Genomic DNA, 27,440 nt, shown 5'->3' with positions numbered 1-27,440 from the left:
GAGAAGCAATGACTGGTTGTTTAAAGCCACCAGTTTTGGGCTCGTTTTCTGCACAGCACTAGGTAACCACTACAGTTACAGTCCAAGATCAAGGTGTTGGCAGATTCCATTCCTGGTGAGGGCCCGCTTCCTGGCTTGTAGACAGCCATCCTCTCACCGTGTGTTCTCACAGCCTTGTCCTTTTGTGTGCTCGCGGAGACGGTGCTCTCCTGTCTCCTCCTCTTCTTATAAGGGCACCACCCTCATGACCGCATCTAAGCCTAATTTAATTAAACCAAAGGCCCCACCTCCAAATACCATCACATTGGGAGTTAGGGCTTCAACATACAAACCTTGGGGGGACGCAAACATTCAGTCCATCACATGCCTGGATCTATTTGAGGACCTGCTGGAAACAGCAGCACCTCCCCTCCCCCCAAAGCTGCTAAGCACACAGTGTGATATATATTCATGGGGCAGGGTGTCGCCAGGCACTTCCTAAAGACACTTCGAGGCCACAAGTTACAAACTCATACTCGCAGGGATGCAGGTCACAGGCGAGGGAAGCCAGCTGCTGGGGCTGTTATGAGCTGGAGAGGACAGATCCAGACGGCACCAGCCATTCTCAGCTCGGACAAGTCATTGCCTCCTTGCTGCGGCGGGAGGGCATCAGCTGGGGCTTCGAGCTCTTTCTTTTAAAGAGAAACCAGAGGACTTCCCTCGTGGTGCAGGGATTAAGAATCCGCCTGCCAATGCAGGGGACACGGGTTTGAGCCCTGGTCTGGGCAGATCCCACATGCTGCGGAGCAAATAAGCCCGTGCGCCGTAACTCCTGAACCTGCACTCTAGAGCCTGCGAGCCACAGCTACTGAAGCCCACGTGCCTAGAGCCCGTGCTCCGCAACAAGAGAAGCCACTGCAGTGAGAAGCCTGCGCACCACAACAAAGCGTAGCCCCCGCTTGCCACAACAAGAGAAAGCCTGTGTGCAGCAACAAAGACCCAGTGCTGCCAAAAATAAATAAATAGATTTATAAAAAAGAAAAAGAGAGAAACCAGGAAACTGGAGTTAATCTCTTGACTTCTAAGCGTTGGTAACTAATTTAAATTCTACTAAAACACGGTGCGGACTAAACTTTCCTCTTTCAAAGTCTGGTCCAGACACCTGCAGCCTTCACCTGGGAGGTCAGTGAGACCTGCAGACTCTGAGGCTCCAGCCCAGGCCAGAATCTGCATTTTTAGCGAGCTCTTCCAGGTGATTTGAGTACACTTTAAAGTGAGAACCCCTGGATTAAACAAAATAGATAAGGGAGCTGGACATGCCCCTGACTCAGGTTAAGCAGCTCCACCTGTCAAAATCTAGGGGTTCCTCAATTCCACGATTCCGCAGATGCCGCTCCAGGGGTCCTTTTATTACATCAATTTATTCAAGTGGTAGAAAAACCCTTTTGGCGGCAGGACAAAATAGCCTGTAAACATGATTTCACCCCTCTTCCCTTTAAGGAGCTTCCCATAACAGGAAATAGAATTCTAGTTGGCAAGTTCAGTGATGAGGTCTGTAAAAAGGGGTCCCCCTTGATGTGGCCATAGTCTCTTCACCCCATCCGAGGGGGCTGGCTGGACCCTGCCACTTGGCCACAGTTCGGTCATCATGAGTTCCACTGGCAGCGGCCCCTGCCCCAGGAGGCCGGAGGCTCTTTGGCAGCAGCGGGGCAGGCCCTTGGGGGACAGGCCTCGTGAGCGGCAGGCACAGGCAGGCAGGGAAGGAGGCAGTCTCTCCAGGGCGCGCTGTATTGCTAGGGTTGCACGTGCCACGGCAGGCGGCCAGGTGAGGGGCTGAGGCACAGGTGCTGTCAGAGGCCTGGCTTGGCACGTGGGTCGAGACCTCCCAGATGGTCAGTGGCCTTGGAATTTCCCCTGCAGAAGCCAGAGCTCATGGCAACGGGCCTCCAGAACAGGTCATGACGGGCAGCTGGAGGCGTCAGTCCTTGAAGGGGTTACAGGTGTCACCCGGTTGCTCCTTCTCAGCAGCCAGGACCTCCCCGTTCATCTCCTGCAGTGGGTGGTAGACGTAGGCCCCATCCAGGTGCCGGCTCCGCGCTGCCCTTGACCCGAGGAATAAGGACACGTTTGCCACCGTGCTGATCAGCAGAAGGAAAACCAGGGCCAAAGTGATGGCCAGCCAGGTGGTCCTGGGGGCAGGAGAGAAACCCCGGACGGGGACACTGTTGGGCGATTCGGGCTGGGGGTGTGCTGGAGGGGCTCCCTCCATCCCCTCACTTGGCTCCTCCACCCAGAACAGGGACACAGGGTCGGGGGCCTCCAGGGACCGCACAGGAACTGTCGAGGAACAAACGGGCCTGGAGAGGTGGAGGGCACACTCCACGCATGTTCGGGAGCAGTGGGGACAGTTGTCATGTGGGACTAAGGCCGGTGCGGCCACATCTCCTGATATTTCAAGAGCAGCCGTGGAAAAAGAAGATTTTTACGTGAACATTACTGAGTTTCAGATGTTGCTAATAAGTGTAAGTTTCAACGGGTACAGGCCACATATAACACAGCTGGGGACCTAACCTGCCCCGGGAGGCAGCAGTTTGCATTCTGTGCTTCCGGGGATGTTGACAACAGAGGCTGGGTTCTCTCCAGGGTCCTCAAAGCACACAGAGCAGGGAGGACCCGCACCCCTTCCTCCAAGGCAGGGAGCTGGCGGGGATGGGTGGGGTCCTTCAATGATCTTTTTTTCCTTCACGTGAGTCTTTGTCTGAAGCCCTCAACGCAAAAGCAGACTGCTCGGGCGGCAGGCCCTGCAGCCGTGCCCCTCAGCACCCCATGGCTCCCCTTCCCTCACTGCAGGACCACGTGGTCTCACACCCGAGGAGGCTGAGCTTGGGGTGCAGGGCTCCCGGGAACCACGGTCCCTGCTCAGCTGCATTTCCCAGCACACTTCCAGGATTTTCCTCCAGGCCCCACCCGACTCACAGGATCACGACCTCCAGGAGGGATCTGGGATCTGCGTTTGTGATGAGCTCCCAGGTGCTGCCTCCAGGACAAGGCCAAGGGGCTTTTCATTCACACCTACACCTGCTTCCCACTTTGAGGGGACGGGGCTGGGCCGGGCACCCAGGGGGTTATGGGACGTGAGAACCATGAGAAGAGAGGTTCTCCAAGTGGGGCTCCCAGACCGACAGCATTGGTTCTTGAACCCAGCTTTTTTTTTTTTTTTTTTTTTTTTGCGGTACGCGGGCCTCACTGTTGTGGCCCCTCCCGTTGCGGAGCACAGGCTCCGGACGCGCAGGCTCAGCGGCCACGGCTCATGGGCCCAGCCGCTCCACGGCATGTGGGATCTTCCCAGACCAGGGCACGAACCCGTGTCCCCTGCATCAGCAGGCGGACTCTCAACCACTGCATCACCAGGGAAGCCCAGCTCTCTCTTTTAATACACTCCCCTGGAGGTCAAGTTGAAGACCCCCTGCACTAGAAAATAAAGACCCAACACGAGGGGTGAACACCCCCAGGTGTCAGAGAAATGACATGAACTGCTCAGGGCTTCATACTTCTTGCACCGGAAGCTGAGAAAAAAAGCCCACACCCTGCCCCCTAGATTCCACTGGGGTGGTGGCCAGGGTCCTTCTCAGCATCTCCCTGGACAGCACAGGTGGCTGCGAGCACCACCTAGGACTCTCCCTGTGCTTATGTCAGAGAATTGTCATCTGGTGCCCAGCTGCCACTTCCTAGCCTTGCCCAGACCCTGAGCAGAGGCCACGCCTCGAAGGCAGAGGGAGGGGGGATTCCTCCCACCCCTGCCCCAGCTCCCAGCAAAGCACCTACCTGGTGAAAAGGGAGAGTTCTCCTGTCCGCCGGGTGTCCTCGGGTGGCGGGAGACACTGCTTCACTGCAAGATGCCAGAGAGAGGCTGAAGGTTGGGAGAGGAGGGGTCTGCCCCCTGCTGTCCCCGGGGAGCGTGGGAGGGGCCGTACCTTGGGAGAGGATGCTGTTCAAGGTGCGTGACCCAGCGAGGCTGCAGTTGCCGGTCTGGGGGTCGCAGGGACACTGGTGCTCACACTTGCAAGGGCTCTGGCAGCCTGGCCCGTACCAGCCGAGGGGACACTCTGCAGGGAGGAGCCAGGAGGACAGAGGTGGAGGCCTCGGTGGCAGGGCCTCTCTCTGCACTGCCGGGATGGGCCCAGGGGTGTGCTGAACTGAGCTGATGCACAAGCATCCCCTGGGCGGGGCTCCCTCCTGGCTGAGTCAGGGGCCCTTCCAGCTTACCCTGCACACAGATGTCTCCAGTGAAGCCAGGGGGACAGGTGCAGGTCCCCCGAACTGGGTCACAGGTGGCTCCATTATGACACTGACACTTCTTGGCACAGTCCTCCCCGAAGGAGCCGCTGGTGCACGCTGGGATGGGGGAAGCAGGGCCTTTGCAAAATCTGGTCCTGCCCCCCAACCCCACCCCAGGCTGGGGCCAACAGGATTGCAAACGCAACTCTCTCGCCCCAAGTGGCCCTGTAGGTTCACATGTTCTACCAACAGATTGTTCTGGAGAAGTTGGTACGCGGCAGGCCCTGAGGCTGTGATCTCATGGAGGGCAGGCAGCCAGCAAGCCAGAAAGCAGGTGTCAAAGGACAAGGGAGGACACACGCTGGAGGGAAGGGACCGATTGTGGCAGCAGCCAAGCACTGAGGAGGGGGGGTGGGGAGGCCTCTGAGGACCTGACATTGAGGCTTGGAGAGCAGGGCGTGGCTGGAGCCCCCGGGGCCTGGCAGGTCATGCTGAGGAGTTCAAATTTTTCACTCAGAGCCAAAGAAAGCCACTAAGGATTTAAGCTATGGAGGGTTCTAAGTGCGTTGAGCTGTGTCCTCCCAAAGATATGTTCTAATCCCCAGAAGCTGTGAATGTGAACTTATTTGGAAATAGGATCTTTGCAGATGCAATTAAGTTAAGGATCTTGAAATGAAAACATCCTGCACTTAAGGTGGACCGAAGTCCAGTGGCCTGGGGTCCTTGTAAGAGGACAGAGCGGGAGACTGGAGACAGACAGGGGAGAAGGCTGTGCCTGTGAAGTCAGAGGCAGAGACGGGGGTGATGCAGCCACCAGCCCAAAATGCATGGGGCCCCCAGAAGCTGGAAGAGGCAGGAAGCCCCCTCCCCCAGACCTTTCAGAGCCAGTGCAGCCCTACTGACCCCTTGATTATGGAGTTCTGGCCTCCAGAACTGTGAGAGAATAAAGTAATGTTTTAAGCCTGAGTTGGTGGAATCTCTTGCAGCAACCCCAGAACACTAATACAGTGATTTACACGTGAGGCAAAAGCATGAGACAAGAGGGAAGCGACTTGCAGACCAGGAGGCAGGGATAAAGGCAGCTGAGGCTCACAGCTGCCAGGCTCACCCTCTCCCGTGTGCCCAGGGGGCCGGGAAGGAGGCTGGCTTGGTGGCTTTTACCTTCACTGCAGTTGGACCCTGTCCATCCAGCTTCGCAGCGGCAGCCGGCTGCCAAGACAAGACCGAGAAGGTCAGGTGAGGGCCCAGGCAGGGCTGGGGCAGTGAGAGCGGGGAGCCCGGGCTGGAGCTGCCTCCCAAAGAGCCCCACTCACTCTCCGTGCAGAGCCCATGCTGGCTGCAGTTGGCAGGGCCACAGTCCAGCTCACTGCAGGCGGCGCCCTGCCAGAAGCGCCCCGTGCACTGGCAGCGCCCCTCCACGCAAGTCCCGTGGCCGTTGCAGTCAGACGGCTGGCAGCGGGGCTCGTGCACACACACCACGGTGGACACGCGGCGAGGACAGCGCCACATGTTGTCCTGGCTGCAGAGGAAACAGGAGTGTGAAGAGAGGCTGAAGTGCTGGCCACCCCAGCAAACCCTCAAACCGCCCTCCCCACTGCAGCCCCTGAGGGCTGCCTTTCCCTGCCTCTCTTCATTGTCCCTTCTCCAGCCTTTTACAGGTTCTTCCCATCCCTAACAATCCCTTCCACCCCAGGACCTTTGCACATGCTCTTCTGTGCCCAGAAGGCTCTCCCATGCCCACCTAGCCCCTCGTCCTCCAGATCTCAGCTCATGCTTCACTATCCTCAGGTCTCTCCTGACCAATCACCCCCTTCCATTGGCCTGGGCAGTGCTGGTATGCTACATATACTTCCTGTAAGCAGCGAGAAGCAGGGATCTTGGCTCCTCCTGCTCTCTGCTGAATCCCCAGAGCTGGGCACAGAGCAGGTACTCAATATTTGTTGAATGAGACAGTCGGGGACAAGCTTGGCCTTGGACCTCAACAAGGGGGCTCTGGTATGCTTACCAGTGATCGGACGGGTAACTGGCCAAGGTCCCGTTGAGCACGAAGGTGGCAGAGCCCCCTCCGTCCAGGTTGATGGCATTGACCACGTTCTGTTTCAGCAGGAACTCCGCCATCTCCCACAGGTTAATGCTGTGGCACAAGACCAGTGCTGCTGACCTTGCCACAACTGTTTCTGGGTTAATGCATCTTACTTTCCACAGTGGACAGTATCACACACCCGCTACGGCAGGCAAATTTCTAAGTGCCCCCCCAAAGGTGTCCTGTCCCAATCCCGGGAAGCTATGACTATAACAAGAGATCACTCTCCTGATCATGTTATGATACATGGCACAGCTATCTGCAAATGGGCACACTGTCCTGGATTATCTGGGTGGCCCCGATGGAATCACAGGAGCCCTTAAAAGCAGAGAGCTTTCTATGGCTGAGGCAGAAGAGGAAGTGAGAGAGATTGGAAATACAAGGAGATTAGATGGATTTGACACACCTTTTGCAGCTTGAAGATATACAAGAGGAGGGGGAATGTGGGCAGCCTCATGAGTGGAGAGGCCCCCAGCCAGCAATGACACAAAGACCTCAGTCCTACAACCCCAAGGAACTGTATTCTGCCAACAACCTGAAGAAGCTGGGAAGAGGATTCTTCCCCAGAAGCTCCAGATAAGCACCCTGCCTGGCCAACAGCTGGATTTTGTCTGTGGGACATCCTGAACAGAGAACTCAGTTGGGCCCCCCTACCCACTGACTCCTGACCTACAAAGCTTTGATCTAACAAATCAGTGCTGCCTGTGCTAATTTGTTACACAGCAACAGCAGACTAGCACACTCACTTTACAGAGGAGGAAACAGCAGCTCAGAGAGGTCAAATGACTTGTCTATGGCCACAGAGCCAGCAGATGGCCAAGCTAGGATTGGAACTGAGGTCTACTCCCAGCTAACTTTGTAATAATTTCCTTTCACCCCAAGCAGAGCTCAGGAGAGATGAGGCCCTAAGCTGGCGAGACTGAGAGCAAGTGTGTGGAAGATGATGAGTTCTTGGAAGTGGGACAGATCTAGGGACCCTCTGCCTGTGGGAAGACAGGGAACAGATGGGTGTGAACATCCCCAGGGAACAGCTGGAGGTCAGAAGGGCAGCTGCTGGTGGGCTGAAGTTCCTCAGAGCAGGACTCAGCCCAGGCCTAGAGGCCCTGGCTCACAGCACTCACCCCCGCTGCTCCGTCTGCCCGTCCACGTGGAAGAGCACCAGCTGCCCCTCCCGGTCGTGGCCCACGGCTGTCCTGGCTGACATCACGTTCACAAATTTGCTGAAGGAACCTGAAGGAGAGGCAGCCTGGATGATCACCTGGCCCTTCGGGAGGCTGACTAAGCCCTACCTGCCACTTCCTGCCAGTCACTCTCCACAGAGACATCACTCTCTACCTCCAGGTCTATGCATGCAACATCTCTCTTCCTGTGCCCCGCCCCACTCAGTCTCCAAAGAGTAGCCAAAGGGCTGTTCTTCAATGTAAATCAAGATCAAACTCCAGATGAAAATGCTCCAACGGCCTCCACTGTCCTTGGAACAAAATCCAAATGCCTTACCAAGGCCTGGCATGACCTCCTTAGCCTGCTTCTTCTACCTCATCTCCTGGGGGCCCACCCCTCTGAACACCCTGCAGCCACTTTCTACTTCTGGCTGGACTGCACTTCTCCCCAGCTCTTCCCATGGCTTGCGCCTTCTGATCTAAGTCACCTCCTCCATGAGGCCTTCCCTGACTGCACAGTCTAAAACAGCCCATTTCCATATCAGGGCCATGGGGAACCTTCCCTGTCCCAGTATTCCATATCCCAGTGGTTCTCAAAATCGAATGTCAATCAGAATCACACAGGGGGCTCCTTAGAACACACTCTTGGGCCTCACCCCCAGGGATTCTGATTCTGTAGCACCGAGGCACAGGGGTAGGGGCTGAAGTTCTGCATTTATAACAGGTTCCTCGGTGATGCTGCTGATCCACAAACATTTTAGGAACACTTCTCTATTCTCTTGTTCATAGCTCCTTTCCTCTAACTTTTTCTTTCTTAGCATTTACCACTTCTTTTCAGTATACTTAATATCTATTTCCTTTCTTATATATTCCACAATACAGGGATCTTATCTGCTTTAATCCCCACTGATCCCCAATACCTAGAATAGTACTTGTTGAAAGACGTCCCCCGCCACTCCACCGGTCCTGGTAAGAGGCTTGTTGCCAACACCCCCACTCATCACCCACATCTCATCATACTCATTGCCCCTCCCCCACCTGTTTCCTGTGTCTCATCGCACTCAGCCGCCTGACTCTCGTTAATGTAGATGCTTCCGTTGCGAATCAGCCACACGACCCCGCTCAGCAGCTGCACAAACGGATTCTCAGTGTCCAGCACCTCCTCTTCAGACAGGTACCTGGACACAGGGAACGCATGAGATTCAGTCAACAGCAGTGGCAGCTGCAGGGAGTGCCCTCCCCCCCCACTACCCCCGCCCACCCCGCCTTCTGGCTACTTGATTCCTCCTCATGCCCAGGAACCTGCCTGGTCCTGGAAGCAATCTTTGCAAACAGTCTACGCATCCCAATCTACACTTCATTTAACAGAAACAACCATCCTCAACAGATCACAAGTCCACCTATGGCCCTCAACCTCTCAGGCCGTCACCCCAGCCAAACTACCATCTGATGCCTGCAACAGCCTCTTAATTGGTCTCCTTGCTTCTACTACGGCCCAACCAGCCTAGTATCCAGCAGGGTCAGAGCAAGCTTTTAAATGACGAAAGTCAAAATAAATAAATAAATGACCAAAGTTGGTCCTGTCCTCCTCTGATACTTTGCTCCTTCCTTCAGTCCCTCACACACACCAAGCCCCTCTGCACCTCTGAGCCTTAGTGCTTGCTGTTCCTTCTGACTGCAATGCTCTTCCTCCAGTTCTGACTCTGGCTGACTTGTGATTAATTTTCATGTCTCAACTCAAAGGTCACCTCCTCAGTCTTTCCTGATCACCTTCCCGAAACTCAACACTCTATTTACAATCTGTTCAACCTGTTTATTGCTTCACTGCACATACACAATTTGAATTAACTTAATTATCTCCCTGGGTTTTGTTTATTTTTCCTAGTAATGGTGGGGGGGGTAGTGTCCTTTTTTGAAGGCAAAGACTGTGCTTGTTCACAGCTATATCCCCAGTACGCAGCACATTGACCGACACAAAGCAAGCGCTACACGATACTGGAAAACGAATAAACTCTACAAGGAAGGCATTACTTTCCCCATCCTGAAGATGAGAAAACGGAGGCTCAGTTTGGTTAGGGGACTTGAACACGGCGGCACGGCTACACCTCAACTCTCGGGACCTCTGCTCTAGAATCTAGGGCCTAGACAGTCACGGGACTCCCTGCCTCCTCACCCGGTGACCAGGGTCCCGTCGCGGCGGATCCCGAACTGGGCGTTCTGCAGCCCCCCGGCGCTGCTCACCCGCCGCCCGTCGCTCACAACGTTCCCCAGGCACTCGCCCGTGTCCATGCGGAAGAAGCCGCCATTCTGGGCGACGCTGCAGCCGGCCGCCCGCGCCGTCTCCTCCACGGTGGCGCGGCGCCTTGAAGCGCAGCCGCCGGGCCCGCCGGGCTCCAGCACCGAGAAGGTGCGCAGGGGCTCGGCGGCCCGCGTCAGGTGGCCGGGCACCGCGCGGTCTGCGAAGTGCGAGACGAAGATGCGTACGGCGGGGCCGCGTGCGCCGGGGTTTGAGAGGGACGGCGGCCACCTCTCGTGCTCGCGGCTGCCGGCGCGCACCCTTGTGCAGTCCCGGGCAGAGCGCGCCCGCGCGCGGGAGTAAGGCAGCAGCAAGTCATCGTCGCGGGAGGCCCTGCTGGGATGGGGCAGACCTGAGCTCGGAGTGCTGTGCGGGGGTCTGGGGGACCCCCCAACGAGGCTTGCCCCCGGCAGCTGTACTCACCCCGAGCCGAGGTCGCCGGACGCCTCACCGAGGAAGCCGCGCAGTGAAATGAAGAAGAGAAGGCAACGACCAATGGAGGCCGCCATGTTGGACTCGGGCCTCCGGTCACGTGGGTCCACCCCACATGACTCAGGACTTCTGGTGGCAGCTTTTTTTTTTTTTTTTTTTTTTTTTTTTTTGCGGTACGTGGGCCTCTCACTGTTGTGGCCTCTCCCGTTGCGGAGCACAGGCTCCGGACGCGCAGGCTCAGCGGCCATGGCTCACCGGCCCAGCTGCTCCATGCCATGTGGGATCCTCCCGGACCAGGGCACGAACCCGTGTCCCCTGCATCGGCGGGCGGACTCTCAACCACTGCGCCACCAGGGAAGCCCTGGTGGCAGCTTTTAACTCTGAATTGCTTATACTTTTTTGGATATCCCGAGATCTCTTACTGTAATTTACCGTGTTATTTTAGAAGGGGCGGGCGCTGGGGCGGCGGGAAGTTTTCACGTTGAAAACTGCTTTATATCCAGGTGCCAAAAATCATCAGCAAACAAGCCAAAGTCTGCCACCAACTTCCCTGCCCCTGGAAGTCCTCTGTTCTCAGTCAACTAGGAGTTTCAGGTGGCAGGCAGTCTATGGCAAGTTCTTACCTTTATTCTTCTCCCTACTTAGATGTTTTTCACTCCTTTGCCAAGTTGTTGTAAGTGTAAGAGGGAGAACAAATCTGACTCCACATTAGATCTGTTTCTTTAACTTTTGTATTCTGTTGCTTTTGCTACAAGTTAAGAATGTTGCCTATAGCCTGAAATATACAGGATAGCCCATTCTCAAGCCTCTAACATTTAAAGGTATAACACGTTTCCATTCATATAGAGATAAAAAGTTGCAGAACAGAGGATAACATTTGTCCTGTTGGAGGTTTACATGAACATTGTAACCTGACCTTTGTGGGCAGCTTCAAGAACAAAGGATTCTGGCACCAAGAAGTCTGCAACAACCAACAACACCCCTTTCCCTTTTTAGTATAAAAGAAGCCTGAATTCTAATTTGGGTAAGATGGGTCTTTGGGACACTGTGTAATAGGGAAGAACCTTTTGTATTCTATTACAAGTTAACCACTAAAGGCATGTTGCCTATAAGCTTAAATTATACATAATAGCCCATCTCTGGGAACCCTGCCTCCCAGGTAATGAGCATTAAGCTAAAATACCTTTGTTTAGTTCACAGAAAACATCCTGACCAGGCCCACCTGTGAATGACTGCAGGGAGGAAGAAATTAACACATCCCCTCCGGAGGCTGATGCAAGCCAGGAAGTGTTTGACTTTGTTCCCTCTTTTTAAAAATTAATTAATTAATTAATTAATTGGCTGTGCCAGTTCTTAGTTGCAGCACACAGGATCTTTGTTGCGGCATGTGGGATCTTTTAGTTGAGGCATGTGGGATCTAGTTCCCTGACCAGGGATCAAACCCAGGCGCCCTGCATTGGGAGTGAGAGTTTTAACCACTGGACCACCAGGGAAGTCCCTCTCCCTTTTAGTTTTTTTTTCTATTTTTAAAAATAGATTTATTTATTTATTTATTTAGGCTGCGTTGGGTCTTCATTGCTGCACGTGGGCTTTCTTTAGTTGCGGCGAATGGGGGCTACTCTTCGTTGCAGTGTGAGGGCTTCTTATTGTGGTGGCTTCTCTTGTTGCAGAGCACAGGCTGTAGGTGTGCAGGCTTCCGTAGATGTGGTGCACAGGCTTAGTGGCTCTGCAGCATGTGGGATCCTCCTCCAGGACCAGGGATTGAACCCTTGTCCTCTGCGTTGGCAGGCAGACTCCCAACCACCGCACCAGCGGGGAAGTCCCTCAGTTTGTCTTTTAAAAAGTCCCAGAATACAGTTCTAGCCAAACCAGCTAACTCAGGACTTCTCCTTTGCTCACACCTACTCTTTTTTTTAAAAATAGATCTTTATTGGAGGATAATTGCTTCACAATACTGTGTTAGTTTCTGTTGCACAACAAAGCAAATTAGCCATATGCATACACATGTCCCCATATGCCCTCCCTCTTGAGCCTCCCTCCCACCCTCCCTATCCCACCCCTCTAGGTGGTCACAAAGCACCGAGCTGGTCTCCCTGTGCTATGCTGCTGCTTCCCACAAGCCAACTATTTTACGTTCAGTAGTGTATATATGTCGATGCTGCTCTCACTTCACCCCAGCTTCCCCCTCCCACCCCATGTCCTCAAGTCCATTTTCTATGTCTGTCTCTTTATTCTTGCCCAGCAACTAGGTTCATCAGTACCATTTTTTTTTGGCTCCATATATATGCGTTAGCATATGGTATTTGTTTTTCTCTTTCTGAGTTACTTCACTGTGTATGACAGTCTCTAGGTCCAGCCACCTCACTACAAATAACTAAATTTCGTTTCTTTTTATGGCTGAGTAATAGTCCATTGTATATATGTGCCATATCTTCTTTATCCACTCATCTGTCAATGGACATTTAGGTTGGTTCCATGTCCTGGCTATTGTAAATAGTGCTGCAATGAACATTGTGGTACATGTCTCTTTTTGAATTATGGTTTTCTCAGGGTATATGTCCAGTAGTGGGATTGCTGGGTCATATGGTAGTTCTATTTTTAGTTTTTTAAGGGACTTCCGTACTATTTTCCATAGTGGTTGTATCAATTTACATTCCCACCAACAGTGCAGGAGGGTTCCCTTTTCACCACACCCTTTCTAGCATTTATTGTTTCTAGATTTTTTCATAATGGCCATTCTGACCGGCATGAGGTGATACCTCATTGTAGTTTTGATTTGCATTTCTCTAATAATTAGCGATGTTGAGCATCTTTTCATGTGCCTCTTGGCCATGTGTATGTCTTCCTTGGTGAAATGTCTGTTTAGTTCTTCTGCCCATTTTTTAACTGGAATGTTTGTTTTTTTGATATTGAGCTCCATGAGCTGTTTGTATATTTTGGAGATTAATCCTTTGTCTGTTGTTTCATTTGCAAATATTTTCTCCCATTCTGAGTGTTGTCTTTTTGTCTTCTTTATGGTTTCCTCTGCTGTGCAAAAGCTTTTAAGTTTAATTAAGTCCCATTTGTTTATTTTTGTTTTTATTTCTGTTACTCTAGGAGGTGGGTCAAAAAAGATCTTGCTGTGGTTTATGTCAAAGGGTGTTTTTCCTATGTTTTCCTCTAGGAGTTTTATAGTGTCTGATCTTATATTTAAGTCTTTAATCCATTTGGAGTTTATTTTTAGTGTATGGTGTTAGGTAGTCTTCTAATTTCATTCTTTTACATGTAGCTGTACAGTTTTCCCAGCACCACTTATTGAAGAGGCTGTCTTTTCTCCATTGTATGTTCTTGCCTCCTTTGTCATAAATAAGGTGCCCATATGTGTGTGGGTTTATCTCTGGGTATTCTATCTTGTACTGTTGATCTATATTTCTGTTTTTGTGCCAGTCCCATACTGTCTTGATTACTGTAGCTTTGTGGTATAATCTGAAGTCAGGGAGCTTGATTCCTCCAACTCCATTTTTCTTTCTTGAGATTGAATTGGTTGTTCGGGGTCTTTTGTGTTTCTTACGAATTGTAAAATTTTTTGTTCTAATTCTGTGAAGAATACCATTGGTAGTTTGATAGGGATTGCATTCAGTTTGTAGATTGTTTTGGGTAGTATGGTCATTTTCACAATATTGATTCTTTCAATCCAAGAACATGGTATATTTCTCCATCTGTTTATGTCATCTTTGATTTCTTTCATCAGTGTTTTATAGTTTTCTGAGTACAAGTCTTTCACCTCTTCAGGCAGGTTTATTCCTAGGTATTTTATTCTTTTTGTTGCAGTGGTAAATGGGAGTGTTTCCTTAATTTCTCTTTCTGATCTTTTGTTGTTGGTGTATAGGAATGCAAGAGATTTCTGTGTGTTAATTTTGTATCCTGTAACCTTACCAGATTCATTGATTAGCTCTAGTAGTTTTCTGGTGGCATCTTTAGGATTCTCTATGTATAGTATCATGTCATCCACAAACAGTGACAGTTTCACTTCTTCTTTTCCAATTTGTATTCCTTTTATTTCTTTTCTTCTCTGATTGCTGTGGCTAGGACTTCCAAAACTATGTTGAATAAGAGTGGTGAGGGCCTCCCTGGTGGTGCAGTGGTTGAGAGTCCGCCTGCCGATGCAGGGGATACGGGTTCGTGCCCCGGTCTGGGAGGATCCCATATGCCGCGGAGCGGCTGGGCCCGTGAGCCATGGCCGCTGGGCCTGCGCATCCGGAGCCTGTGCTCCGCAACGGGAGAGGCCACAACAGTGGGAGGCCCGCATACCGCAAAAAGAAAAAAAAAAAAAAAAAAAAAAAAAGAGTGGTGAGAGTGGACATCCTTGTCTTGTTCCTGATCTTAGTGGAAATGCTTTCAGTTTTTCACCATTGAGAACAATGCTGGCTGTGGGTTTGTCATATATGGCCTTTATTATGTTGAGGTAAGTTCCCTCTATGCCCATTTTCTGGAGAGTTTTTATCATAAATAGGTGTTGAATTTTGTCAAAAGGTTTTTCTGCATCTATTGAGATGATCATATGGTTTTTATTCCTTAATTTGTTAATGTGGTGTATCACATTGATTAATTTGCATATATTGAAGAATCCTTGCATCCCTGGGATAAATCCCACTTGATCATGGTGTATGATCCTTTTAACGTGCTGTTGGATTCTGTTTGCTAGTATTTTGTTCAGGATTTTTGCATCTATGTTCATCAGTGATATTGGTCTAAACTTTTTTTTTGATATCTTTTTCTGGTTTTGGTGTCGGTGATGGTGGCTTTGTAGAATGAATTTGGGAGTGTTTCTCCCTCTGCAATTTTTTGGAAGAATTTGAGAAGGATCGATGTTAGCTCTTCTCTAAATGTTTGATGGAATTTGTACCTGTGAAGCCATCTGGTCCTGGACTTTTGTTTGTTGGAAGATTTTAAATTACAGTTTCAATTTCATTACTTGTGATAGGTCTGTTTATATTTTCTAATTCTTCCTGGTTCAGTCTTGGAAAATTGTACCTTTTCAAGAATTTGTCCATTTCTTCATGGTTGTCCCTTTCATTGGCATATAGTTGTTTGTAGTAGTCTCATAATCCTTTGTATTTCTGCAGTGTCAGTTGTGATATCTCCTTTTTCATTTCTAATTTTATTGATTTGCATCCTCTCCCTTTTTTTTGATGAGTCTGCCTAAGGGTTTATCAATTTTATTTATCTTCTCAAAGAATCAGCTTTTAGTTTTATTGATCTTTGCTATTGTTTTCTTCATTTCTATTTCATTTATTTCTGCTCTTATCTTTATGATTTCTTTCCTTCTACTGACTTTGGGTTTTCTTTGTTTTTCTTCCTCTAGTGGTTTTAAGTGTAGCACTAGATTATTTGAGATTTTTCTTGTTTCCTGAGGTAAGGTTGTATTGCTATAAACTTCCCTCTTAGAACTGCTTTTGCTGCGTCACATAGGTTTCGGGTCATCGTGTTTTCATTGTCATTTGTTCTATGTATTTTTTCATTTCTTCTTTGATTTCTTCAGTGATCTCTTGGTTATTTAGTGGTGCACTGTTTAGCCTCCATGTATTTGTGCTTTTTACAGTTTTTTTCCCTGTAATTGATTACCAATCTGATAGCATTGTGGTCAGAAAAGATGCTTGATATGATTTCAATTTTCTTAAATTTTTGAGGCTTGATTTGTGACGCAAGATGTGACCTATCTTGGAGAGTGTTCCATGTGCACTTGAGAAGAAAGTGTATTCTGCCACTTTTGGGTGGAATATTCTATAAATATCAATTAGATCTATCCTGTCTATTGTGTCATTTAAAGCTTGTATTTCCTTATTTATTTTCTGTTTGGATGATATGTCCATTGGTGTAAGTGGGGTGTTAAAGTCCCTTACTATTATTGTGTTACTGTCGATTTCTCCATTCATGGTTGTTAGCATTTGCCTTATGTATTGAGGTGCTCCTATGTTGGGTGCATAAACATTTATAATTGTTATATCTTCTTCTTGGATTGATCCTTTGATCATTATGTAGTGTCCCTCCTTATCTTTTGTAACGGTCTTTATTTTAAAGTCTATTTTATCTTATAAGAGTATTGCTAATCCAGCTTTCTTTCATTTTCCATTTGCATGGAATATCTTTCTCCATCCCTTCACTTTCAGTCTGTATGTGTCCCTAGGTCTGAAGTGGGTCTCTTGTGGACAGCATATATATGGGTCTTGTTGTTGTATCTATTCAGCCAGTCTGTGTCTTTTGGTTGGGGCATTTAATCCATTTACATTCAAGGTTATTATTGATATGTGTGTTGCTATTACCATTTTCTTAATTGTTTTGGGTTTATTTTTGTGGGTCTTTTTCTTCTCTTGTGTTTCCTGCTTAGAGAAGTTTCTTTAGCATTTGTTGTAAAGCTGGTTTGGTGGTACTGAATTCTCTTAGCTTTTGCTTGTCTGCAAAGCTTTTGACTTCCTTGCTGAGTAGAGTAATCTTGGTTGTAGGTGTTTCTCTTTCATCACTTTAAGTATAACCTGCCACTCCCTTCTGGCCTGCAGAGTTTCTGCTGAAAAAATCAGCTGATAACATTATGGGGATTCCTTTGTATGTTATTTTTTGGTTTTCCCCTGCTGCTTTTAATATTTTTCCTTTGAATTTAATTTTTGTTAGTCTGATTAATATGTATCTTGGTGTATTTTTCCTAGGGTTTATCCTGTATGGGACTCTCTGTGTTTCCTGGACTTAGGTGACTATTTCCTTTCCCATGTTAGGGAAGTTTTCAAGTATAATCCCTTCAAATATTTTCTCAGACCCTTTCTTTTTCTCTTCTTCTTCTGGGACCCCTGTAATTTGAATGTTGGTGCATTTATTGTTGTCCCAGATGTCTCTGAGATTGTCTTAAATTCTTTTCTTTCTTTTTTCTTTATTCTGCTCCTTGGCAGTTATTTCCACCATTTTGTCTTCCAGCTCACTTATTCGTTCTTTTGTCTCAGTTATTCTGTTATTGATTCCTTCTAGTGTATTTTTCATTTCAGTTATTATGTTGTTCATCTCTGTTTGTTGTTCTTCTAGATCTTTGTTAAACATTTCTTGTATTTTCTCAATCCATGCCTCCATTCTATTTCCGACTTTCTGGATCATCTTTACTATCATTACTTTGAATTCTTTTTCAGGTAGATTGCCTATTTCCTCTTCATTTATTTGGTCTTGTAGGTTTTTACCTTGCTCCTTCATCTGTGACATATTTTTTTGCTGTCTTTTTTTTTTTTTTTTTCCTAATGAGTGAGATTGTATTCCTGTCTCACTGGTTGTTTGGCCTGAGGTTTCCAACTCTGGGGTTTGTAGGCTATTGGGTAGAGCTGGGTCTTGATGCTGAGATGAGGAACTCCGTGAGACCTCACTCCAGTGAATATTCCCTGGGGCCTGAGGTTCTCTGTTATTCCAGTGGTTCGGACTCGGAGCTCCCACCACAGGAGCTTCGGCCGACTCCAGGCTTGTGAACCAAGATCCTGCAAGCCGCTGGGGTGGCCAAAAAAAAAAAAAAAAAGGTGGGGGGGAAAGGCCTTGGCTGTGGAGGGCGGGGCCTAAGTAAGGGCGAGGTTTGGGCAGTGGGTGGGGCCAATGCTCAGGACCCACAGGGCTGGAAAAGCCCCTGGGGTCTGTGGGGGGTGGGGCTTAGGCTCAAGGAACAGAAGGTGCCCAGGCGTGACCCCCACCCCTGGTCTCAGAGGGCAGGGGACCTCACCTGGGAGCCCAGCAGGCTTCCTGGGCTCGAGTGGGCAGGGCAATCACCCTCTGCTCCTCTCCCGCTCCTGCTGGAGGGGCCCTCCCGCCTGCCTCTCCTGATCTCCCAGCCTCCCTCCTATGGCCCCAGGACCTACGTGGCCTGGATGGGGCTTTGGAGGGTGGGTACTGGCCTGGGAGCTCAGCAGGCTCCCCGGGCCGAGTGGACCAGGTGATTGCCCTCCGCTCCTCTCCCACTTTTCCTGAAGAGTCCCTCCCACCTGCCTCTCCTGATCTCCCCAGCCTCAGGGGCACTGATCCTGTCTTGTCTCCACTTCTCCTCCCCCCCGGTCCCCCTATGTCCTACCAGTTCACTGTGGGGTTCCTTCCGTCTCCTTGGGGATTAGAGTCCCCCACCAGCGGCTGGCAGGCGCCCTAGTTGTGGGGAGATGCTAATTCCGCATCTTCCCACACCGCCATCTTGAGTCTGCCTCCACACCTACTCTTCTTTTTGAAAACCTTGGTCCCCTCTTAGCATCCTTATCTGGGCTCTACAATCATTTGTGGATATGGCAGATTGAGCACCTCCTCTGTGCTAGATGCTGATGAAACAGGAGGACCGACCTGGACCTCATGGAGCTTAAATGTGAATGAGGCAGTACACAGTGCAGGCGTGGTGAAAGCCATGAAGCAGCAGGACAGAGAGAGAATGATGTTGCAGGCATGGCAGACAAGGCCTCTGTAAGCCCATTTAGACAGAGACATAGGGATAGGGAAGCAGGGACAGCTGTGTGGAGATGGGAGCCAGAGCCTTGCAGGCAGAGGGCACTGCAGAACCTGGAGGGCGGACAGAGCTTGGGGAGAAGAGGAGGATCAGGCAGCCAGTAGGGCAAAAGCTGGGAGGGTGGAGATGGGAGAGCCAGGCCAGTGCCAGATCCTTCAGCACTCCAGGGGAATGACTTTGGATTTCAGCCCAAGTGAAACAGGAAACCGTTGGAAGTTTGTTGTTGTTTTTTAAGTTTTATTGAGGTATAATTTACATACCATAAAATGTACCTGTTTTAAGTGTACAGGTCATGATTTTTAGTAAATGTACAGAGATATCACAGCATCACTTTAATCTACTTTAGGACATTTAATCACCCCTGAAAGTCCTGAATGTGACTCCATTTGTATTGAACATCCAATCTGGAGAGATAGCAAGGAGATTAGTGGTTGCCTGAGGACCGGGGTGGGGGGTGTGTGTGGAAACAGGGAGTGATTGCAAAGGACCCCAGAGGGTTTTAAGATAAAGCTGACAGGATGGGGGTTGGGGGTGTGGCCTCTCCTTGGAGTCCTCAGTCCATAGCGTGTGACAGTTTATGGTGTATGTGGTTTACGTGTACTTTTCAGCTCTGAGTCATACATCTCCTGAAGATGCCTCTTTCGTTGCTGTTACCTTGTTCACACATTTGAGCAGGCTCTCTGGCTGGGAGCTCTGAGCCCCAGCAGGGCATGAAATAGAGCAAATATGTTTCCCCCACTAAGAACACGAACAACGTTTATGCATTGGTATACGTTAATCCATCGAGGGAAAGAAGAAAGTTTAAGCAGTGTACCCAGTCTTTGCCTACCATAAACTCAACTGCTTGATTACGATTGTTTCCTATGCTTGTCTCCTCACCTGACTGTCATCTCTATGAGGGCATAAACCACTGATAACACCCCAGAGGTGGTGTAGATGTTGGGTTTTCTGAGGAAACTCACAGCTAACAGTCCCCCAGCTCATCTAAGCCTCAGGCAGTGTGCAAGGGGCTTAACCTGCCCCATTTTATCAAATCCCTTCGTGAATCCTAGAAGGTGGGTATCATTATGCTATCCATTGTACAGAAAAGGAAATGGAGGCACAGAGAGGGCAAGCTACTGGCCCAAGGTCACACAGCTGTTAGCAGAGGAGGCAGCTGGCTCTGAAGCATGAGCCCTTGGCCCCCCTGCTCTCCTGCCCAGGAGGAACTTCCTTCTGGGGGGTGGGGGGCAGGGATGCATGTTTGTTTTGGAGTCTGGGAAACCAAACTTGCTCTTATAAAACCCTTTTCGAATTATAAACCAGGATCAATTTCTTCTGTCTGCACTGTGTTCTGTATCTCTTATGTAAAGTGCTATGAGGGTATTTACAATATGCTAGAGCCTGGCTTTGAGGTTTCCAGAGGCAGGAGGTTCTGTCATACGCTCCATGTGTGTGGGTGACGTTAGGGGCCCTCATCCTGCTGGGACTTGCCAGACCAGGCTTAACAATGCTGAAAGCCCAAGCCCTCTTCCACCAGCTAAGACTTGGACACACATCCTAAAGAGCCTGGTTTTTCTTTTCTTTTTTCCTATTTAATTCTGTGAACATTTATTAAATACTTCTCTGCTCCAGGCAGTACAGTAGGAGCTGGGCACACAAAGAGCACTATATCACCCATGCCCTAAGGTGGTTTAGCATCTGATGATAGAATCCACAAGTGCACAAGTGTCAGAATAAGGTGCCTAAAGTGCCGTGTAAAAAAAGGGAGGCGGGTGGCAGAATGGGAGAAGACTTCATGGGACAAGTGATGTTCTAGGTGAATTTTAAAGGACAAATAAAATCTTAACTGAACTGGGGGATGGGATCAGGATGGGTAATCCAGATGGAAGAAAGGGAAGAGTGAAGACCTGGGAAACACAGAGTGTCTTGGTGAAACGTTGCCGGGTTCAGTCTCCCTGACCACTGGTGTGGGAGGAGAGCGGAGGCACAGTCGCTGAGGGACAGAGAACCCAGGGACAGAGAATGGGACATGGTGACTTCAAGCTAATCTAGCTCTCGCTGTCACATGGGTTCCCTCCTGGTGGCTGGATGAGAATCCAGCCTGCATGTTTAACAGGAGACCTCAGGTGGTTCTGATGCAGGCAGCCACAGGCCACAAGTTGAGAAGCTCTTCTAGGGAGGTAGTGAGCAGTGACAGGTTGAGAAACTCTTCTAGGGAGGTCATGAGCAGTGACAGAACAAGGGAAATGAAGCCCCACCTCCACACCATGGTAAATGCTCACAGGATCCATCTTCAGTGAGGAGAAGCTGAGGTGAAAAGACTCATCCACTGTTTTCACCTCTTTTCAGGGCCCACGGCAACAGAAATCCAAAGAAGTGATTCAGGTGGGGTTCGCCTTGTAAATTTTTCTTCCCTGTTTCGATTAGGATTCCCTTTCCTTGAAAGTGACTTGTAAACTCAGGTTTCTCCTAGATCATTCCATCCTGGTTTGATAACTCAGGCCTTCCAAAAATGAATCAGTGTCAGCCTCCATCAACGAATCCATCACAAATTCATATTAATCTTATATTACCCCCCGCCCCCCGTCCTGGCCTACCCGGCCCAACCCTATCTGATTCTGTGCCTCTCTTCGTAAATTTTGTTTGAGAGGTAATGTGGAAGAAATCCCTGAAGAATACAAAGTGCCGAGTGGGTATTAAATTCTGGCTCCTGGTTTCCCAAGGAAACTACAATCTCAAAAGCAAGTCACACTTGCCAACAAAATCCAGGAATGTTCCTTTGGGCCCGACAGTTTCAGAGCACTTTCGGGAAGGCATCCGGGGCAGCAGCAAAGAGGAATAGATAGAGGAGACCAACTCCCAAAGGACAGATTTAGAACTATTCCTCCCACTGGATTATTCAGTTGGGCACAGAAAGAGCAAAGGGTATTTTAATTCAGATTCTCAAATATGTTTAAATTGTCACATAAATATGATCATCAGCCACTAAGAGCCTTCCAGTCCGAAGACTGGGTTTTTAGCTTTTTTTTTTTTTTAACGCCCACGTGCACGTATCCTGAAATCAGCACCACAGACACACCTGGGCCTATAATGAGTTTCTAGGTCTTTTCCCGGACATGAGATTAGTGTCAGGGCTCCACCTGACACATTTAGATAGGCTCACACTGAAGCAGAACAGGAGGGAAGAGAAGCAAGCTGGGAATGAGAGAAACGTTGATGAGCCAGCCCCACCCCCCACCTCCCCCACCCCCAACCCCCGGCCCCCGCCAACTGCCTCGGGACAAGCTCCCACGGAATGCGACATCATCACTGTGCAGGAACAGGTAACATTTACCTGGCAGCTACTACATTACAGGTACCGTTCTCAGTACTCTACAGACATAACTGTCACAGCTGTGGAGGTAATATTGGGATAGGTGCTATAATTACCCCAAGTGAAGTTGTCTGAAAGGCTGAGGAACAAGGCCCAACTCCCCACTCAACTGCACTCTAAATTTATTCATCTGCTCCGAGCCTGGGTCCATCCCAGCCCCACCTCCCCAGCCCTGCTCCCCGAGGGGATGACACTGGATTGCTTTGCTTCGGCTGCCTCCTTCTCAGGGTGTGACCCAGGCCCCAGGACTAAGGAAGGAAGGACGAAAGGCGTGCGTTTCACCTTTCTGGAGGGTGGCAGGCGTGGAACCATCCTTGTCAGTGGCTGCTGGGTGGTGTCAGTGTGGGTGGCCGCAGCTCTCTGTCTGTTGGCGGGAGTTCCGCCAGGACGTAGATGAAGCCACCCAGGGCCGCGACAGCCATGGCAGTGTTGTGGGAAGAGCAGCCATCTGGGGAGGCAGAGGCCCTGCTGTGAGTGCTGGGGGGTGGCCACCGTTCCATTGGGAGTACTTTTCAGATGTTCCCTCGGCCAGCCTGGGTATGTGCGGCCACCAGAACTGTGTTCATCACTTGTCCCCTGGCTCAAAGATCCCCTCTCTGCCCTTCTTTGCTCCAAACCCCAGTGCACCAACCCCTCCAAACTACATTTCCCAGACTGCCTTGCCCACCACAGGCAGGCACAGGTGGGATGAGGGGGGAAGCCAGGGTATTTCTCCCCTTGCCCCTCTCTGTCTCCTCTGCGTCCAGCCTCTGCAGGCTCCGCTCACCCCATCTCCTCTCACGGTCCCTCCAGCTCTGCCTCCAGGGAGGACGGGGGCTTCCTGCAGTGGTTAATGTCTGTGTTTTCTCATCTTTCCTGTTTTCAACTCTTGCAGCACCTCTGAGCTCCCTATATTCAATTCTCTCTGCTGAAGTTCCTGATGCAGGTTCTGTTTTCCTGACTGGACTTTGAGAGGGGTTATCTCTGTGACTTTCAGTGTGTAATACACTGAAACTTCTCTTTTATGTTCCCTTCACTGAAGACAGCATCTCTGGACTCCCCACTTTAAAAGAGGAGGGCATCAGAGACTCCTACGCTTCCCTCTAGCTCCCAAACACAAAGGCCTCCCATCCTGGCTCCTGGGTGATGCTGGGAGCCTGTTTTCCTTGAGGGCAAGCTATGTGTATCCTTTCTAGGTTTTGGTTTCATGTCTTGGGTATTTTCATTACCTGTAAATTGTTTTTCTCGCCTCTTCACTCTTCTCAAAAGATGCTGTTGGTACTGAATGGCTTTGGGTAATTCTTCATCTTCAGCACCTGAGAGAAGAATGAAAGGTGAACTTCTCAAGATGGATTTTTAAATATTACTGGCTAAGCCCCCTACTCTTCACAACACCTCAAGCAACTCAAGTATTTTCTTGAATCTGGAGGCTCTTCCGGAAGTTTCCTCTTGCCCCGGGTAGAGATACTTCCACACCACCTCAATCTGCATCTACTGATGTTTCCCAAATTGTGGTCCCCCAATCACCCACATCAGAATGGCCAGAGGAGCTCATTGAAAATGGGGGTCCGCAGCCCCTCCACCTGCTGAATCTATAGGTCTGGAGGCCTGAGAATCCTCATTTTATAAGCGCCTGTTTCAAAACAGACTATCTTATTTCAAAAGCTTTGGTCTTTGAGCATCCTAAGCTTCTCATTTGAGAAGCCAGCATTTACTGGGAGCCTTGCCTGTACCTGGCAAAAGCTAGGTGGTTTCATATGTATTATGTCTACTCCTCACAGCTCAGGAAGGTGGAGATTATTTTGCTCATTTATTTATAGACAGGAAAATTGAGGCTCAGAGAGGTGAAGCGAATTACTCCAAAGAGGACCAGCTGTCTGGTGTCACATGGCTGGAAAGGGGCTGCATCCTCTGCCTTTCCACCCTCTGCTTCTTCTTCTTCTTCTTTTTCTCTATTTCTTGTTTTTATTCTTTATTTTTTTAAATATTTGGTCACGACTCGCGGCATGTGGGAATCTTAGTTCCCGGACCAGGGATCAAACCCTGAACCTGCGCCCCCTGCAGTGGAAGCATGGAGTCTTAACCACTGGACCAGTGGGGAAGTCCCAGCTTCTTCTTTTAAAAAAAATTTTATTGAAGTACAGTTTACAATGTTGTGTTTAATTTCTGCTGTACAGCAAAGTGACTCAGTTATACATATACATATTCTTTTTCATATTCTTTTCCGTTATGGTTTATCATAGAACATTGAATATAGCTCCCTCCACCCCTGCTTCTATGTCACCACCTCTCAGACATCTCCCCTGACTATTCTGCCTAAAGAAGCTTCTCCAATGTTCTTTTCTCTCTCAGCCTGATGTATCCTTCACAACCATTATCAGAACTCGCATTTCACTTACTGGTTTGTGTAGGTGGTTTCTGTCTCTTTTCCTCTTTCCTCTTTTCCCTGCCTAGTTTCTCCAGAGCCTAGAACTGGGTCTGGCATATAGTAGGTGGTCAGGGAATACTTGATGAAGAAATGAATTTGTTAACACAGGTGCAGGGGTCCGATATCTTCCAACAAGACTGCCCCTCATCCTGCAAAGTTTTGGCTTCCAAAACTCTGAGCCTATTTCCACGTGTGTGTGTGTGCATGCATGTGTGTGCATGGACATGCATGTTGCACATCTCTCTCTGAACCCCCCACCCCAACACCAGTGCATCCTTTCCCCAAATGGCATAGAAGCCCAGCGCCTCCACCCCCACCCCTGCTCCCAGCCAGGGAGGAAGTACAGCTCACCTGGCTTCCCAAAGCATCCGTCCTGCGGCTTCTGCCAGCTGAGAATGGCCTCCAGCCACCGGAGTTTGTAGAAGTCGGAGAAGCCACCGATTCCACAGAACATAACTGGAAGCAAAGACAGGGGACCCTCTGCAGGCCTACCCCCCAGGCCCACCTCTTCCCCCTCCCCAAGGCCACCATGGTGCCACCTGCTAGAGAGAGACGGCACCAGGACGTGGGCACTCAGCACAGTGGCTGCAAGGAGGCAGCCCTGAGGGTCTGCCTTAGTAAGCAGGGGCCCCCAAACCTGGGTCCTGCCTTGTTCAGTCTGTCCAGAGCTCCGTCACTGGGTCAGATTTTGGGGGCAGGAAGCAGTCAAAACAGTGGCAGATAAAATACAGGATTCCCACTTAAATTTAGTTCCAATAAACGATGAATAAAAAATTGTTAAGTAGGATTTCCCTGGTGGTCCAGTGGTTAAGACTAAGTGCTTCCACTCTTCCACTGCAGGGGACGCAGGTTTGATCCCTGATTGGGGAACTAAGATCCAGCATGCCACACGGTGTGGCAAAAAAATTGAAAAAAATTGTTAAGTATAGCCCATGCAATGTTTGGGATACACTTATACTAAAAATGTATTCGTTGTTTATCTGAAGTTCAAGTTTGCCTGGGCCTTTTATATTTTCATTTGCTAAACCTGGCAGCCCTAGTGTGTGTGTGTGTTTGTGTGTGTGGCCGGAATCAGGGACACCCTGCTGCTTTGTTCCTAGAGCAGAATGCGGGGGCCCACTGTTTTCCATGAAGAGGTCCCGGGTGGGGTAGGCATATCCGATGGCCTCAGCTCTCCGGTTCAGGTCCATCATGTTGGCACAGAAGAGGTTCACGTAGCGCTGGCTCTGGCGGAACAGCCCTTTCGTGCATTCCGTCTGGGGGAACAAACACCAAGAGACAAGGAAGTTGGTGGTCTGAGCGATTCATGCGCGCTGTTACAGGAAAAGACCTGCTGTTCTGAAACGGTTTTTTAAGTGGCTGCCTTTGGGGCAGGTCCTTTCCCTTTTCCCAAAATTTCTTCCCTATCCACACTCCCAGCCTGGTGGGGCTTAGTCACTGGGGGACAGAGAGAGATGAGTTCGAGCCCCGGCTCTGCAGCTTAGGAGCTGTGCGACTTCCACCCCCTAAGTTAACCTTTGTGAGCCTCAAGGGTTTTTACGGGGAAAGGGCGATGCCGATGGGAGCTGCACCCGAGGGACGCTTGTTGGGGGCGGGGGGGTGGTACCATAACCTGGAAGTGCCTGACACGACGCCCAACACTAGGGGGCGCTCTAAAGCGCTCTGTCACCGCATTCTGATTCCAGCCTAACCCCGCAAGCCGGCAGCTACAGTGCAGCTCAAAGCCTGGGCCGCGGAGTGGTTGCACGGAGACAAGGACAGGGGATGAGAACAGGCTTTGGCAACTTCTATAGCAATATGTCAGAGCAAGTTTCTATCTGCTGAATCTAGTAATCACAATAACTTTCCTTGTAACTTGGCTTTTATTGTATTTACAAAAACACTGGGCTGTGACAGCTTACAAATAAATAATAATAAAAAAATCTATTAAACAAAATCAGCAAGTCCTTTCTTGGCTAACAATTTCTGGACATTGAGTAACATTTTTGAATAGAGATAGCAAGCCCTACTTTGTATATAAATGAATATATGTTTAAAATGAGTATTTAGCGGGAGTTCCCTGGTGGTCTAGTGGTTAGGATTCGGTGCTTTCACTGCCGTGGCCTGGGTTCATTCCCTGGTCGGAAAACTGAGATCCCACAAGCCCCACGGTCAGGCCAAAATAAAATAAAATAAAATGTGTATCTAGCAAATCTTGTGCTTGGAAGAGTGTTTGGGCACAGAAGTGATGGTGGGGATGTTTTGGACTTGGTACCGTTTTCTGGAAGCAGCTAGCTACTGACTTTGTTCTAAGACCTTTTTCCATCTGTTGTTTACTGAGTTCTTTCTGCTGCTTCCCTCTCTCTTTTTCTAATGCCCTATGATCCAGTTCAGCATGCAAAGCTCTCTGTGCAACAGAATCTCACCCCCCACCGCCCACCATTGTGATTGGATTTCATGGCTGAACAATGACAGGCTACTCACTTCCGCCTCCTGAGGTCTGAAGCAGGGGTTTAACTTTTTTTTTTTTTTGCGTTACGCGGGCCTCTCACTGTTGTGGCCTCTCCCGTTGCGGAGCACAGGCTCTGGACATGCAGGCTCAGCAGCCATGGCTCATGGGCCCAGCCGCTCTGCGGCATGTGGGATCCTCCCGGACCGGGGCACGAACCCGTGTCCACTGCATCAGCAGGCGGACTCTCAACCACTGCGCCACCAGGGAAGGCCTGAAGCAGGGGTTTAAAACCTGCTTATTGGGCTTCCCTGGTGGCGCCGTGGTTGAGAGTCCGCCTGCCGATGCAGGGGATGAGGGTTCATGCCCTGGTCCGGGAAGGTTCCATATACCGTGGAGCGGCTGGGCCCGTGGGCCCGTGGGCCATGGCCGCTGAGCCTGCGCGTCCGGAGCCTGTGCTCCGCAACGGGAGAGGCCAAAACAGTGAGAGGCCCGCGTATCGCAAAAAAAAGAGTAGTTTTGATTTTATACAATGGA

General features: G+C 49.8%; 2 protein-coding genes across 3 annotated transcripts; both read right to left on the bottom strand.

The window, feature by feature from the left end:
- Positions 1–1,381: 1,381 nt before the first annotated feature.
- NAGPA (N-acetylglucosamine-1-phosphodiester alpha-N-acetylglucosaminidase) lies at positions 1,382–10,317 on the bottom strand. Of its 2 annotated transcripts, none has more exons than XM_081257010.1 (11): positions 10,220–10,317; positions 9,674–10,132; positions 8,539–8,678; positions 7,462–7,570; positions 6,263–6,391; positions 5,571–5,776; positions 5,419–5,466; positions 4,246–4,374; positions 3,954–4,085; positions 3,805–3,868; positions 1,382–2,168 (listed from the first exon to the last, which is right to left on the bottom strand). In XM_081257010.1, exons 1-11 carry the CDS (start codon positions 10,303–10,305, stop codon positions 1,958–1,960), a joined length of 1,713 nt encoding a protein of 570 aa, XP_081113136.1. In that variant the 5' UTR covers positions 10,306–10,317; the 3' UTR covers positions 1,382–1,957. The 2 variants fall into 2 exon arrangements, with proteins under 2 accessions (XP_081113136.1, XP_081113137.1); XM_081257011.1 differs by having other exon boundaries at positions 9,674–10,129.
- An 11,941-nt stretch (positions 10,318–22,258) lies between these two features.
- On the bottom strand, positions 22,259–26,965 carry LOC308629693 (UPF0764 protein C16orf89 homolog). Its single transcript, XM_081257852.1, has 5 exons — positions 26,939–26,965; positions 25,596–25,731; positions 24,827–24,931; positions 23,277–23,363; positions 22,259–22,516 (listed from the first exon to the last, which is right to left on the bottom strand). The coding sequence occupies exons 2-5, from the start codon at positions 25,666–25,668 to the stop codon at positions 22,386–22,388; spliced, it is 396 nt and encodes a 131-aa protein (XP_081113978.1). The 5' UTR covers positions 25,669–25,731; positions 26,939–26,965; the 3' UTR covers positions 22,259–22,385.
- Between the last annotated feature and the right edge of the window lie 475 nt (positions 26,966–27,440).

This window comes from Mesoplodon bidens, assembly GCF_964165515.1.
Source record: "Mesoplodon bidens genome assembly, chromosome: 15".
Classification (NCBI taxonomy): Eukaryota; Metazoa; Chordata; class Mammalia; order Artiodactyla; family Ziphiidae; genus Mesoplodon; species Mesoplodon bidens.
This window is presented reverse-complemented; position numbering and strand designations above follow the sequence as displayed.

Coding starts and splice junctions, on each gene's coding strand:
- NAGPA (XM_081257010.1), bottom strand. CDS start 10,305: ATGGCGGCCTCCATTGGTCGTTGCCTTCTCTTCTTCATTTCACTGCGC. Junction 4,086..4,245: donor TGGAGACATCTGTGTGCAGG/GTAAGCTGGAAG, acceptor TCCTCCCTGCAG/AGTGTCCCCTCGGCTGGTAC. Junction 3,869..3,953: donor GAACAGCATCCTCTCCCAAG/GTACGGCCCCTC, acceptor GGCATCTTGCAG/TGAAGCAGTGTCTCCCGCCA.
- LOC308629693 (XM_081257852.1), bottom strand. CDS start 25,668: ATGATGGACCTGAACCGGAGAGCTGAGGCCATCGGATATGCCTACCCC. Junction 23,364..24,826: donor CGGATGCTTTGGGAAGCCAG/GTGAGCTGTACT, acceptor TTCTTCTCTCAG/GTGCTGAAGATGAAGAATTA. Junction 22,517..23,276: donor GCGAGAAAAACAATTTACAG/GTAATGAAAATA, acceptor CTGCCTCCCCAG/ATGGCTGCTCTTCCCACAAC.